Genomic DNA, 13,120 nt, shown 5'->3' on the forward strand with positions numbered 1-13,120 from the left:
TTTTAGTGCCAACTTATTTTTTATTGCCTTCTGTCAAATCAGGAATAGTTACAGCATATCTTACAGAAAACCTTTTGACATTTCTTGGCTTGACAGACAAATGTGTGGCTTGCATTAAACCCAACTAGCATGGTTTACTCTGTATGAAAGGTTAAAAGTCACTTGCTACACACATCTTTCTAAAACATCCATGGTTATTTTGATTGAACAAGTTTGCCCGAAAATAAATTGTTCTTCAAATGATTTACATCACATATCTGATGTAATGTGTAATGTGAATTCAGGCAAAACTAAGTCAAAATCTAAGTGCAATTCCCATGATCACAAATTACAGTATTTAAGTGGGAGTGACACAAAACTGTTTTCAGAGCACCACTTCTACAAGTTATATCATGTAATTTCTCACAATATTATAAGGGGAAAGAAAGCTTATGGGAAAATAAACCGAGAGGTGTCTGAAACTCCTTGTCTTTCCATCTCTGTACAATTTTAAAATGCTTCAAATGGCTGTGAGAAATATAAGAAATATTCCATTTTGTGTAAAAACCATCACGAAACAATCCATTTTAAATGTAACCAAGGTATTTTGGAACACCTGTGACAATACATTTGGCAGGGATCAAAAATGCAACAAAACACACTGAAAAAGACCATTCAATGCATGAAAATAAAATAGTCAAAAATACTTCTCCGAAAGCGACATAGCTTATACAACAATTATTCTCATTACACTTTCTTATTCAAAGAAAATAACATGAATTATTAATTCATCATAAGAGTCAATAACACAAAAAAATACAATGTTCTCAAAAAATACAATTCCCGATACTAATAGGTACTTGAAGACAAATATGAAGTTGGGGAAGTACTGAATGGAGGGTCAGTAAGTAGGTCAGTATCAATCAACAGATTCACACACTAAGTACAGGTGTACAGTCAAAGGCTAAATAAGTGGCTATGCCTTTTCAAAAGAACATCTTTCAAAAATCATTTAAACAGGAACAAGAAAGAGAAACTGTACAAGCTGGATGAGAGTACAGAGGCCATGAGAAGTCATCATTAAATCCTCTATTACAACATAACATCAAATCCCAACACAAAAAGAAAGAAACTGAAGAAACTTTACAAATCTCTTCACATTGGTGATGCTACATCCATGTCCAAAGTGAGTGAATCTGTGGAAGAAATACAAATACTAGTTATTAATACTAGTTATAAATCAAAATCTACAGCGTGCTCTTTGTGAGGACCAATTTGAGGTAACAATGACAGCAATTTTGAACACAAGGCACGTCTTCAAAGGGCTATTTGGTTTTAGTGTTAAAGTGTGTCTTTATTTAGAGAATGTGTGTTACTGACTCACCCAAATGCCCTGGATTAGCTTCAGCTTCGTTGTGCATCAGAGAGTCAAGGGTGCGAGGCGACATGGGGAACAGGTCACTGGTGTTTCCAGAGTTTGTGCTGTGAAAAAAATACAAACAAAAAAAAAGGACTTATTGTATATTACAAACTGAAATGACCATGATCACACACACACTTACACATGGATTCTTGCCATAGTATTTGCGTTAGTCAAAATACTTTCAAGATTACCTGCTGTGAAAATATCTTTGTCATTCCACTTTAACACAAGCAAACAGCCACCTACTACCTTGTGCATGTTAGTATTTGTATTCATCACCCTGACCGCAGGGCTGCCACAAGTAAAAAGGCTGTTTTTTGTTTAATAAACATGTCAGTGGTTAATTGGTGAGAAAAAAAAAAAAAAAAAAAAAAAATCACTCCATCAGTCTCATCATACTCTGAGATAATTCAGCATTCAGCGTCAGTATGCAAAGTCATGACCAAAGAAGGAGGTTGATGAAAGCTTGGCTGGTTTTTCTGGTACCATACTGAAATATTTAGCTGTAAATGCCAAAATACATGTGAAGTGAAACCACAAAAGACTGGGCAGGTGTTAAGGATACCATATGCTGTTTCCTGCTTGTATTTTAGGCAATGCTAAGCACACTGTGACAAAAGGGTTTTATGTTTAACATTGCATTGATGTTAATGACAGCTACTCTACAGTCACTGTCACAACAGTTGTTGATTAGCACAGTGGGTTGGGTGGATCGAACAGGCCACTACTCAAGTCTTTTCTTCAGTAAAATTTCCTTTTTTTGTTTCCGCCTTCTGTCAAACTGACATGGCTTTCACCTTGCCTATCCTGTTTTGGAATTTTATTCATCTAAGATATGAGTATTATCTGAATATCTGACAATCATAGCAAAATAGTTTGGTCTGTTTTATCCATACAAGTGGATTTGGTTGAGGAAGTATGACAATGATGTCTGGGAAACAAGAGTGTGACCTGAAGCAAATGAAAAAATGATGAATGGTAGGGAGATGTTCTTGAATTAGAACCAGGAAAAGTGGCTGTGAGACACAAACAGCAATTATAAAAGGTGGGGGTACTGGTCCATCATCCCCGAAACCCACCCATGAAACACACAGACAAAGTGAGGAGATGAACACACAGCCCTACATGCCACCCCCCCGCCCCCCCAAGTGCCTACCCTGGGAATCCGTTCCCAAGCAGCTCACTGTCCGGCAAGTCCATGAACACGGAGGGACACCTACGGAGACAGGTCAGGATCTCACTGAGCAAACCTCACAACCCACCAGCACGCCATCAAACCCACTACCAACCAATGCACACAGAGCTGACTGGCCTGTGTATACACTCCTCTGATCTCAGTCAACCTTACAATATCGCACTCACCTGCAGCCAACTTTGACCCTCCTCTATTCCTTCCATCTCATTTATTTTTCAGTTAATCTCAGATATTCGATGCAAATACATTTGAAGATGCTCTATAAGAAATATTTGGTGCTAAGAAAAGCAACACAAAGTTTTATTAACTCTTACATTGTAATGCTCTAAACGTCTGCATTTCTTAACAAATATTTGTTAAAAATATCTAATATTGCAATTTCATTCGTTTTTTTTCTCTGCTCATGGGTATGTTTACTAAATTCAGAAGTTAGGTCTGTTGCTTTTTCTTGTTTTTGCCATATTGGCCCTGATCATCTAAAAAGTATTTAAATATAAGTGTGATTACAACCAAAACAAACAATAAAGCACACAGTAAACTAAGAATAGGCTGCAGGCCGGATCCACAGATATGTAACTTTGTGCACAGTTATTTGCATACTGAGCATGGAAATGAATTCCCATCATAAGCCCTCAACGAAGACACCACCTGATGCCAGGTGTGAATTGCAGTCTGTCTTAACTGAATCTGTAGAGAATCTGCACATATCTGGGCACACAAAACTTAGTCTGAACAGGGTGATGGTTCCTCAAATGACAGTGGTGTCTCACAGTGAGAATGAAAACTGCTTTGTTCTCTTTTCTTTGAACGTTTGGCAACCCTTGCCATTTGGAAAAGAAGTTTAAGAAAAGGAAAAGCGGATCTTCAGCAGGAACATTCAGATTCTATTCTTTATAAAAGGAAACATCAACAGCAAATAATAAGGGCTAACATAAGTACATAAGTGGAGGTCACTGGGTGGCATGAGATATTTCCATAAAAATTGCATTGTATATACTTACGGTGTGACGCAGATGAACTTTGTCTTCAAGTACGGCTGAGTAACTGTGAGGGAAAAGACAATGTAAAAAGTCCACACGATAGGAATTAAGGAATAACATGCATACGAAGCAGTGCAGTGTGTATTGTTCCTCTTAGACACCATAGAGGACAAGGCAGTGACTTACTGCTCGTAGAGTCTCCCAACTCAGTTTCAGGAGCCGCTTCTGGCCTGCAGTATTTCCCGAAAGCTTCCTCTTTGGGGATATCAGGGTAGAGGTAGACGAGAGGCGAAACCAGGATGTTTGTGGCATCCATAATCTTGTAGCCCATGATGATGTCGGCGAAAGACATACTGTTGAGCTGCTGCTTGGTGTAGGGCTCCACTGACTGGATTTGGGTCTTTCCTGAAGTCAAACCACACCACGACAGTGTCACAATAAAAAAAAAGTCAAGACAATATTATAAAATAGTAAAAGAAGGGCTAAAATTCTCACCACTGATGTCTTTTTCTACCCAGGTAAATGTTATGCCCCCCTCCTTGCTGCTCTCACTGAAGCGCAGCAGAAAAGTGCCGGGAGGTTTTGGACTCAAAATGGCCCTCTCCCTCTCCTTACTGATAAAGCCCATGATATACCTGTAGAGAGGCAACAGGAAGTCATTTAAATACACACCGAATTTTAAAATAGAAAATCTATTTTAAATCTGTTGACTGCGTCAAAACACTCTCTATAATACGAAAAGCAGCTAATTGTCAATTCTAGCGAGTGCTCAGGGGACTTGACAGTAAACAAAGGACGACCTCTCACCCTTCATTCCACAGTGCCAGGATATACTTTTTCACCAGGTCAATAATGTTGTCCAGCCACACCCAGAAGGAGAAGCCCTTACCAGCCATGTTTTCCTGAGAAGAGGAAGGGAAAAAATAACTCACTGACTCAATGCAATGGCAACATCGTGGACTGAAACACATGTGGTCGGTAGGTGAATTACCTTACAGAACTTGGCCCAGGTGATCTGACAGCCAGAGTAGTTGACACAAGGCCCTATATAGACAAATTCAAAATAACATTACATATATATATATATATATGAGAGTGGAAAGTTTTTGTAGAGTTTCAGGCATGTTAACTCACCTAGTAATTTCTCAGCCAGTGTGGTGAGCTGTTCAATGGTCAGGCCTCTCTTGGTGGTGGAGGAGAATTGCCAGCTTAGCACCTCAGCCACCTGGTCCCATGTCCCCACTGGAGGCTTGGTAAAGAAGTTTACATTCTGTGCAGAGACATTCATGCCAACATATTTAAAAACATATCTTTTTTTTTCTACTACAAACTGACCTACAACTGTAATGTGTAAACATTCTCCTCCAAGAGTTCAGCCCCTTTCCACCAGAGGGTGCTGTCTTACCTTTGGGTGGTTAGTGAGCATATTGTACCACAGGATGGAAGCCCAGGCGTTGGGCATCTGGCAGATGTTCGAAATGACTACCACAGGCAGGGAATGAGTCTGCACAAATGAAGGAATACATTTATTTCAGTATGTTTGTGTCTTCTCTTCTAAAAAGTCTTGTTATTTGCTTGCCAACATTTACTCCTGCTGCACAAGAATCCTTCAGGATATCCTCTCATTAACACTGCTCTTAGATGTATAAGGAATGCAGCAAGACATTTTGGTGTAAAAGGGCTGTCCTTTGTTCTGCGACCCACACAGACGCTGCATCCCAAGATCTGGGATCGGATCTGAGAGGGTCACTCAAGAAAGAACAGAAATATAATAACATATTGCACTGAAATTCAATGCTAATAATACAATACAATGACAACTTCATTATGTGAGGGCCACACAAAATGCACAATTTAATGTTTAGCCTGTCTTCACAACAAATACCATCTGTCAGTGGGAGACTTTTGTTTTGCCATGAAGACAAAACAGATGTGTTACAGATGCTGTGGATGTTGCACTGAGCTGTCACATGGCTTGTTGTAGTTTTACTTTGGATGGAAGCGCTGTAGTGCATCAGAGGTTTGAGGAAACACATGATACATTAGACATGAAAGTTAACCTAGTCATAACATAATATTATGACTGTGACTACTATTGCATTAGCCACAGAGGATAGGGGAAAGCTGTAAAAATCCAACTTTGCTTCAGCATGAACATTCAGTCCTAGTTACTCTTCCCCCAGTATGACCACTGGGAGCAGGTCAATAATTGGACTGATGGAAGATGTTTAACTTAAAGTATGAGCTCATTTAGAAGCTTGGTTGGTGTTTCCGGAAAGGAAGGAGACATTGTTGATGACTCATTTGTCTGGTTACTTATTTTGTATGGGGTGTCAAAGAACACCACTGCATTATGTCGTGAGAGTTTTTCGAGTTTAATTTTGTTGCCGGCTGGTGTTGTGTGAAAGTCAAACTGAGAAAACAGAGAAGTCACCCAGTTCATGAACGAAAGTGGTGGTACTCACCTCCAGATCTATCTTCAGGCCTTGGTGATATACTTCTGTCTCGAAAGTGATAAGATGCAGCTCCTCTGTGACAATCAGAGAGGCCTAGAAAAAACAGATCATTTAAAACTCTATTGTTGAAAAAAGTTTATATGTATCACAGGTTAAAATAAAGCCTATCATCCTTATGCAGACAATACAGCAGTCTAAACTAAACAATCTTCGCATCAAATTACACTACCCAACAAAGGGTTGACGAGTACTTACATCACTGTTGGTCCGGCCACCATTTCCACACCTCTGTTCTCTCAGGGTCTGTAACAAACAGGAAGTGAGTGTGCCATGGTGGGCTTTTATGGGAGAATGTCATCACCGTCAAATGTTAAAAGCTTTGCCTCTGTAACTCACCAAGTGTTTAAACTCTGCTGACAGGCTGCCATTGTTGGATTCCTCCATGTTCATAACTTTTGTGTTTGTGCCAAGGATGTTAAACTTCCGTGACCTATGAAAATCCAAGTACAGCAGAAGGTGAGACTTGTAAAATAATATAAAGTAAATACTCTAAATACTCTAAATACTAAAAAAAAAGTGTTCTTAAAGTCTTACCCTCGAATTGCAGCCACATCACCAGATTCCCTGGAAAATAAACAGTGAAAATCAGCAAAACAGTGATTTCTCTTTTTCAATCAAAATAGAAATCAATCTCTTTCTGATCAAGACTTAATATAAATAATAATTAAAAAACTCACTTGTCAATGCAAACTTTAATTTTCAGCTGGTAATTGAGTTCAGGAAACTTAACCAGTAACCTGCAAAATGAGAGAAGATTTAGTCACAAAATTCATTAGGATATGAAATGTCACAATTGCAGTCTCCATTATATGGGACAGATAAAATGTTGCTATTAAAACATATGCATCTTTACCTGACTTTATTTGTGAACTGCACTCCTGTTTTGATAACCAGAGGTCTGTCTGGATGCATGGGCATACAAGGCTGTCTTTCCACCACAAAAGCACTAGAAGACAGAGGGGATCATGTTTCAGACAAAATGTCCAGAAAACTTTAGAACATATGGTAAAGAGAATCTAAGGTCAAAGGTCCACTTACTAATGATTCTGAGCTTTCAACTGCATCTCACTATCAGTGAAGAGAGCTGCCTCAGATGTTATCACATGATAACAATGTAAACTTGATCTGAACCAGTCCATTTGCAGAATGCAGACTGCGAGATGTTGCCGAAAGCTCTGTATCATTAGTAGGTAGAACCTTGAACTTAGATTCTCTTCATAGATTGTACCCAAAGGTCAAGAAGGTACATCTATGCAGTTCATAGTAACACTGGTAAAAATTGTCTGGGCAGATGTACAGTGAAGATTCATCATATGCAGTACCTCTTCATCAGGTTTCTGAACAAGTCCACAATCTTCTCTTCCAGGGCGGGCCGGTGCTGAATGATGGGGTCTCCTTTGTAGGACACCTTCTGCTGAAGCTCCTCCAACTTTTTGATCTGCTGACGAATCTGGAGCTGTGACTCAGCCAAGGATGTGATCCTGTTTAGAAAATGAATTATCATTCTGTCTGCTCTCATGTTTTCAGACACTGGTCAAGCAGAGCAGGAGCAGACATGTAAATGGCAGCTTTTTATTTAATCTGATTCAAATAATTAACTTAAACTTTTTATTTAATTTATGACTCCAATACCAAATTAATCGAAATTCTGCAAAAGCCACCCATGTAAGATTAAGCTTTCAATATGAATTGATTGCTGATAATTAACATGACTTAAGGGGGTTAGCCTAACCCTAACCCTTACCATGTTTCGAGGCGATCCAGGCAGATGTTAGGTGGACCTCCAATGCAGGCAATTTGCTGTCTTCTCTTCCAGTCAGCTAGTTCTTCATCTGTCAGGTTCTTCTGCACGTAATCCATGGCTGTCAGCAAGCCTCCCATCTCTGTCACGATTTGCTAGAAGACAGGAAGCACAGCATATGTCAAGCGTGGACATAATCTGTTAACACCTATATGATCTGTGTATCTAGCATCTAAAACGCAGTGGCACAGGTTTCACAGCAGTAACTGCAGACAACCCTTTAATAGATCTTCAGCCATTTGTTTCAGACACCCACCCTTCTGAGCTGGTCCAAGGCGCTCAGCATCTGTTCAAGCTGAGCCATCTTCTGTCTTGTAGCAGCTGCCTGGCTATTTCCATTAAGGTCCTGGGACAACTCTGGATAGAGGGCAGACATGTCATAGGTCAGGTGACAAAGTAAGATGTATTTACTCTATACTAGAAAGCTGATAAAAGCATTTTAAGAAATGTTGGTCTAAGGCATTGCTAATACATTAACAGATCAATGTCATTCTCCAAAAGCTAAAAAAAAATATCAAACATACCTCCTTGGCTTTTCAATGTCTTATAATTGAAATCAAAGTCATCCTGCAAGTTCTCAAGCATTTTCATCTTCTGTTCCATATCCTGTCAAAAAAAGATGATGAGTTATATACATATTTATAACAAGACTAATCGTGCAAAGGCAAGAGAGTGTTTAGTATTCTTTATATTGCATATTAAAATATTTAAATCAGTGAGTCTCTGAGGGAAACTAACCTGCACCCGCTTCCTGATGTCTTGAAGGTTGTGCTCCAGGATCTGCTGCTTCTCTGTCACTACCGTCCCAGTGGGATGGGCTGCCTGGCCATCCTGCAATAATTAAGGGGGATACTGATGTGTAAAACCATTGCGCCAACCCATAGCCATTAATGACTTTATTACTGAATAATAACATTCAAATCTAAAGCTAAGTTTGTGTTGTTTTCTCAACCTGTGCAGCAGATGTGGCAGTCTGCAGGAGCCTTTGCTCCTCCCATAAGCAGCGGGCAACAATGCGGGCAATATCCATCGGCTTCTCCAAGTACTTGCTCTGCAGATGCTGTTTAATCCTGCGCAGGTTATGCTGGTAGAGTACATTGTTCTCCTGCAGGAAACGGCTATACTGCTGATCTATCTCTCCCAAAAGGTTGTGGAACACCAGTGTGGCATGGGACTCCTTATTGGCAGCATAAGCCCTAGTAAAGGAGAGAGGAGAAAGAATAACAGGGTATGATCATTTCTAGTTCCCTCTGAGAACTGGTAAAAGAAGCACTGAAACCCCATCCACTGTTAATGGATCTCTTCAAAGAATGAAATAGACAAATGGGACAGAAAATATAATATCTTTGGTAGATACTAGGTTATATTAATTTAACCCCAGAAAACAAGAAAAACCTCAGAAGAAAGCTTTGTCACTCAACATGGAATCATTTAGGTGCACAGATATATGATATGCATGAGATTCCTATAATAAATGGAGGAAGAAGAAAGCATGATAAGGAAGAGGGATGAATTCTAAAACACAATAGCTTTTCATGTGGCAAACTATTAGCAAGTCATGGTGAGTGGCCACGTGCCAGTTTAGAAGGAGTGGAGGATAAAAAAGCAGGAGGAATAAAATGTCCTTGCATCACAGAGCATAGGAATTCAATTATTTCTCACCAGTCTTGGCTCTCAATCCAGGGGGCAAGAAACTGCCGTAGCTCCATGGGGAAGCTGTCACTGTACAAGTGGTAGAGCTGCTCCAGATACCTGGTCTCCAGCTGCTGTAACTGGTTCCACTGGGCCATCCTGACATACACCTCCTCAAACCTACATAAAAAAAGATAGCAGTAACAACATAAGGCAAGATACCCAGAGAACTTCTCTGATAAATATATGTCATCACATATAAACACACACACACACATATATATATATATATATATATATAACCGAGTATCACTAAAATTGACCAGAGAGAAATAGCTAAATGTCAGGTTTTCTCTGAAAATGATGACATGCACTCAGGAGGCCTCCTTTTCAGCAAAGTCACTTCCTGTTCAGTGAAATGCTACGCCTCCACAGAGAAATATAGGCCGACATGAACAGCTGTCAACTCCCTTAGCAGATAGGAATAGTTAATGATCTTAGGTCGAGGTGCCCAAGTCATACTCGCTAGAAAGAATGAAAACCACATTTCCCTCTCTAAGCTGTCGAAACCAGAAAAACATATATTCTTCGACAATATAAAGGCTGGCTTTTTATCGTTTCCTTCATATCAATTTTACGATGAGCACAATGCAATTTGAACAACATACTGTCAGTAATCCTAACTCAGCTGCTTGCATAGACCACTATTATCCATCAGCTTCACATGGCAGGTTCTGCTAACCATCTCATCTTACCAACAGCAGGCTATACTGTCCCCAGAGGACTCTAGACTGTGCACTAACATTAACCAGACAGTCAGTGGATCCAACAGAAAGTTGTCTCCTCTGCCATCCGTACTGTTTTAAATGAGAGACTGCAGCCTTTGTTTAAGTCCCTTACATAGCTTTTGGATACTGTTTCACTATCATACATGGTCTGAGTAGTCAATAGTCAGTTGCACAGTGTCATTGCACAATACTGAGTTGTGCAGTGCACTAGGGAGAATTTAAATATAGGCTCAGAATTTCACCAAAGTTCTTCACCTTGGTAAATGATGACTCAAATGTTCTTGACAAGAAACAAGACTATGCTTTCTGTTTCCAGGAGCTAAGATGATAGAAAGCACAGATAACACAGATAGTGCTGCTAACATTTGAAACACTTTAAATACCTAAATAAGTATTCTATACATGTCCATGTTTCTGCATCACTCACACTGTAATTGATAAACCTCTTCATTACTCAGTTTGCACACTTGATCTTTTTCCCAATCCCATTCATATACATAAGGGGGTCAGAGTAATAGAAACTCCTCAGTATGATGTAATCCTCTATTACACCACTATTAACCACAGCCTCAATGATTACTACAGTACTACTACTACTACTACTACGAGTACTACTAGAGTAGTACTACAGTTAATCAAGTCTTATCTGACACAGTGTCAACAAAAACTGAACGTTATAGGCTCTACAAATACTGCTTTTATTGCAAGGTTGTATAATGCATTTCCTTCCTTTCACTCACTGCAGACATTTCGACAAACTGTAGAATAAAAAGCACAGGTGTAACTTATAATATTAATAATGGCTTTGTCCCTCCACCTAAATGAAATGAAGCTATAATTAACCTTATTAGTTACGCCTTTGTTTGACAACTAAATGTCTTTCATAATGGACTGTACAAGATTGTAAAGGTATACCAAATGAACTGGTAAGTCAGTGTAAGGTTCCAACTCATTTTTTAATTACTTTAGGGCAACCTGAAACATAACTATATGGCTTCAAAGTTTCATTCAAATGAAGTCAGTGTCCCAGGGAACCACAAGAATTCAGTTAACGGTTCAGTTAACAATCATTCTCACTGACATCACATAGGTAAGAGTTTTTTTTAGCATGTAAGACCCGTAACTGTTCCACAAATGTCAGTTTTCTAATGAAATATGTTCCTCTTTTTCTAACGTGAAAACGGTGCATCTGCATGGTGAGAATTTCTGGGCATGTGAAAACCCTCAGAGGATCACATCAAAGGGTAGCTGAGTCATCGTCAACTCTGTAGGGATTCCTTTAGTTTTTAGACCATCTGAATTAGGTCTACTACTTCCTGTTGTTGGTGAATTTGGGTTAGAAATAAAATGACGGCCCTGGGCCCTTTTCACAAATATTGATCCATGTGCCAAGGTAAGGGTTTTGACCAAACACCACATCTTAAATGTATCTGTCATAAGTATCTGAGTTTGAAAATCAATTTGATGGTATGCAAGCAGACATAGTCAGTATCATTACAATTGTACAGCACAATGACTGATTCCTCAAATCATGTCACTAATATTCCAGGAAATACTTCCTGGAACAAACAAAGGAAGCCGTTACCATAATGGTTTCTGTAAACACAGGTGAGAATGAAAGTACTCATATGTATGTCATTAGGTCGCACAGCCATACTTTCACATAAAAACAGTGATCATTGTCAATAGAGTAGTAGCTTACCTGATAAACAATATCACTATGACAGCTGTACTGGCTGCACTAAACATGGTAAATGACAAATCAAACTCTGCCATACACCCCACAAATTAAGATTCTGGGCATGCACAGCAGTATGATCCCTAAAATCTAATTGGTGGAATGGAGGAAATGAATCCTATTGTAGGTGTCAGTCATGTTGGCCTGAAGCTGAGAGGGAGATGGGCGTGACAATTCAAGGCAAACACAAAACAATTACCTAAATTCCATTGAGACTAAATAAAATAAATATGCACCTCGATAAAGGTATGTATGGCCATTATTACTAGTAAATGATCCAGACCACATGTGAAAAACAGAAAACAAAAATTCACGAGACCCATACTGAGAGCTTTGGTTGTAAGATTACCAGCTTCATGAGGAGCAAGCAGGACTGACTAGCTTCAGTTAAAACATAGTAACACTTTTATTATTACTTATAAAACACCGTGGTCACAAAATGGTTTCTCCAGCATGAATAACTTATGACGTGGTCACAACGATGCAAATGTAGTTTAGTTGTGTTATGGATAACAGAGCTAGCCATGCAATTAATGTGGTCTTCTATGACATAATAATGAAGACAAAATCTGACCTCGGAACTGAGAAAAATGTTTAATAAATGCCAAAAGCAGAAGTCGTTGTTGTAGTCGCTTACCTAGCTCGTTGTCACTCCCTTGGAAAGTTTCTCCGTAGAAAAATGTAACCCTTTCTACTAAAAAACACTGACAATAACAGTCAGTGACAACTTTTCTAGAACTGAACACACAAAATTGAGCTAAGAGACACGGAAAAAAGTCGCAACTCAATGTTTCTTCTAGCGACTCGGGAAACACTTCTCTCACACACGCATAAACCTCATTACCCAACCCATCACCTACATTGCAGTCTTTCCAGCCAGACAAACTCCATAAACTCCATTATTGACACCTCTAACAACCAATAGTAGTCGGGAATCCTGATATAGCCAATCAGATTGCAGTTTTCATGCAAGAGAGGCGGGACTTTACGGTGGGGTTGGTTGAGAACGTCGTGTTTACTGCTGTCGCAACTGCGCTGTTCCCATTGCAATACCCTCCCTACTTGGGG

The 13,120-nt window shown here is 39.4% G+C and overlaps 1 protein-coding gene across 2 annotated transcripts; it reads right to left on the reverse strand.

The window, feature by feature from the left end:
• stat3 (signal transducer and activator of transcription 3 (acute-phase response factor)) lies at positions 1–12,901 on the reverse strand. Of its 2 annotated transcripts, XM_023413715.2 has the most exons (24): positions 12,690–12,901; positions 9,557–9,706; positions 8,847–9,090; positions 8,633–8,725; positions 8,419–8,500; positions 8,151–8,251; positions 7,838–7,989; positions 7,416–7,574; positions 6,947–7,039; positions 6,771–6,830; positions 6,628–6,657; positions 6,430–6,523; positions 6,289–6,336; positions 6,043–6,126; positions 4,983–5,081; positions 4,712–4,847; positions 4,569–4,621; positions 4,385–4,479; positions 4,073–4,212; positions 3,764–3,982; positions 3,599–3,641; positions 2,559–2,618; positions 1,364–1,461; positions 1–1,175 (listed from the first exon to the last, which is right to left on the reverse strand). In XM_023413715.2, the coding sequence occupies exons 2-24, from the start codon at positions 9,682–9,684 to the stop codon at positions 1,135–1,137; spliced, it is 2,352 nt and encodes a 783-aa protein (XP_023269483.1). In that variant the 5' UTR covers positions 9,685–9,706; positions 12,690–12,901; the 3' UTR covers positions 1–1,134. The 2 variants fall into 2 exon arrangements, with proteins under 2 accessions (XP_023269483.1, XP_023269484.1); XM_023413716.2 differs by lacking the exon at positions 2,559–2,618.
• Between the last annotated feature and the right edge of the window lie 219 nt (positions 12,902–13,120).

This window comes from Seriola lalandi, unplaced genomic scaffold (assembly GCF_002814215.2).
Source record: "Seriola lalandi dorsalis isolate HSWRI2012SDOR001 ecotype SW California unplaced genomic scaffold, Sedor1 jcf7180002054519, whole genome shotgun sequence".
In the NCBI taxonomy this organism is placed as follows: Eukaryota; Metazoa; Chordata; class Actinopteri; order Carangiformes; family Carangidae; genus Seriola; species Seriola lalandi.

Bases quoted from the DNA above. Each gene is read 5' to 3' on its own strand.
- stat3 (XM_023413715.2), bottom strand. From the start codon at position 9,684: ATGGCCCAGTGGAACCAGTTACAGCAGCTGGAGACCAGGTATCTGGAG. The intron at 7,990-8,150 runs GTGGGTGTCTGA...CCTGTCTTCTAG, and splicing joins CCTTGGACCAGCTCAGAAGG to CAAATCGTGACAGAGATGGG. The intron at 3,642-3,763 runs GTAAGTCACTGC...TTTCCCTCACAG, and splicing joins GTTGGGAGACTCTACGAGCA to TTACTCAGCCGTACTTGAAG.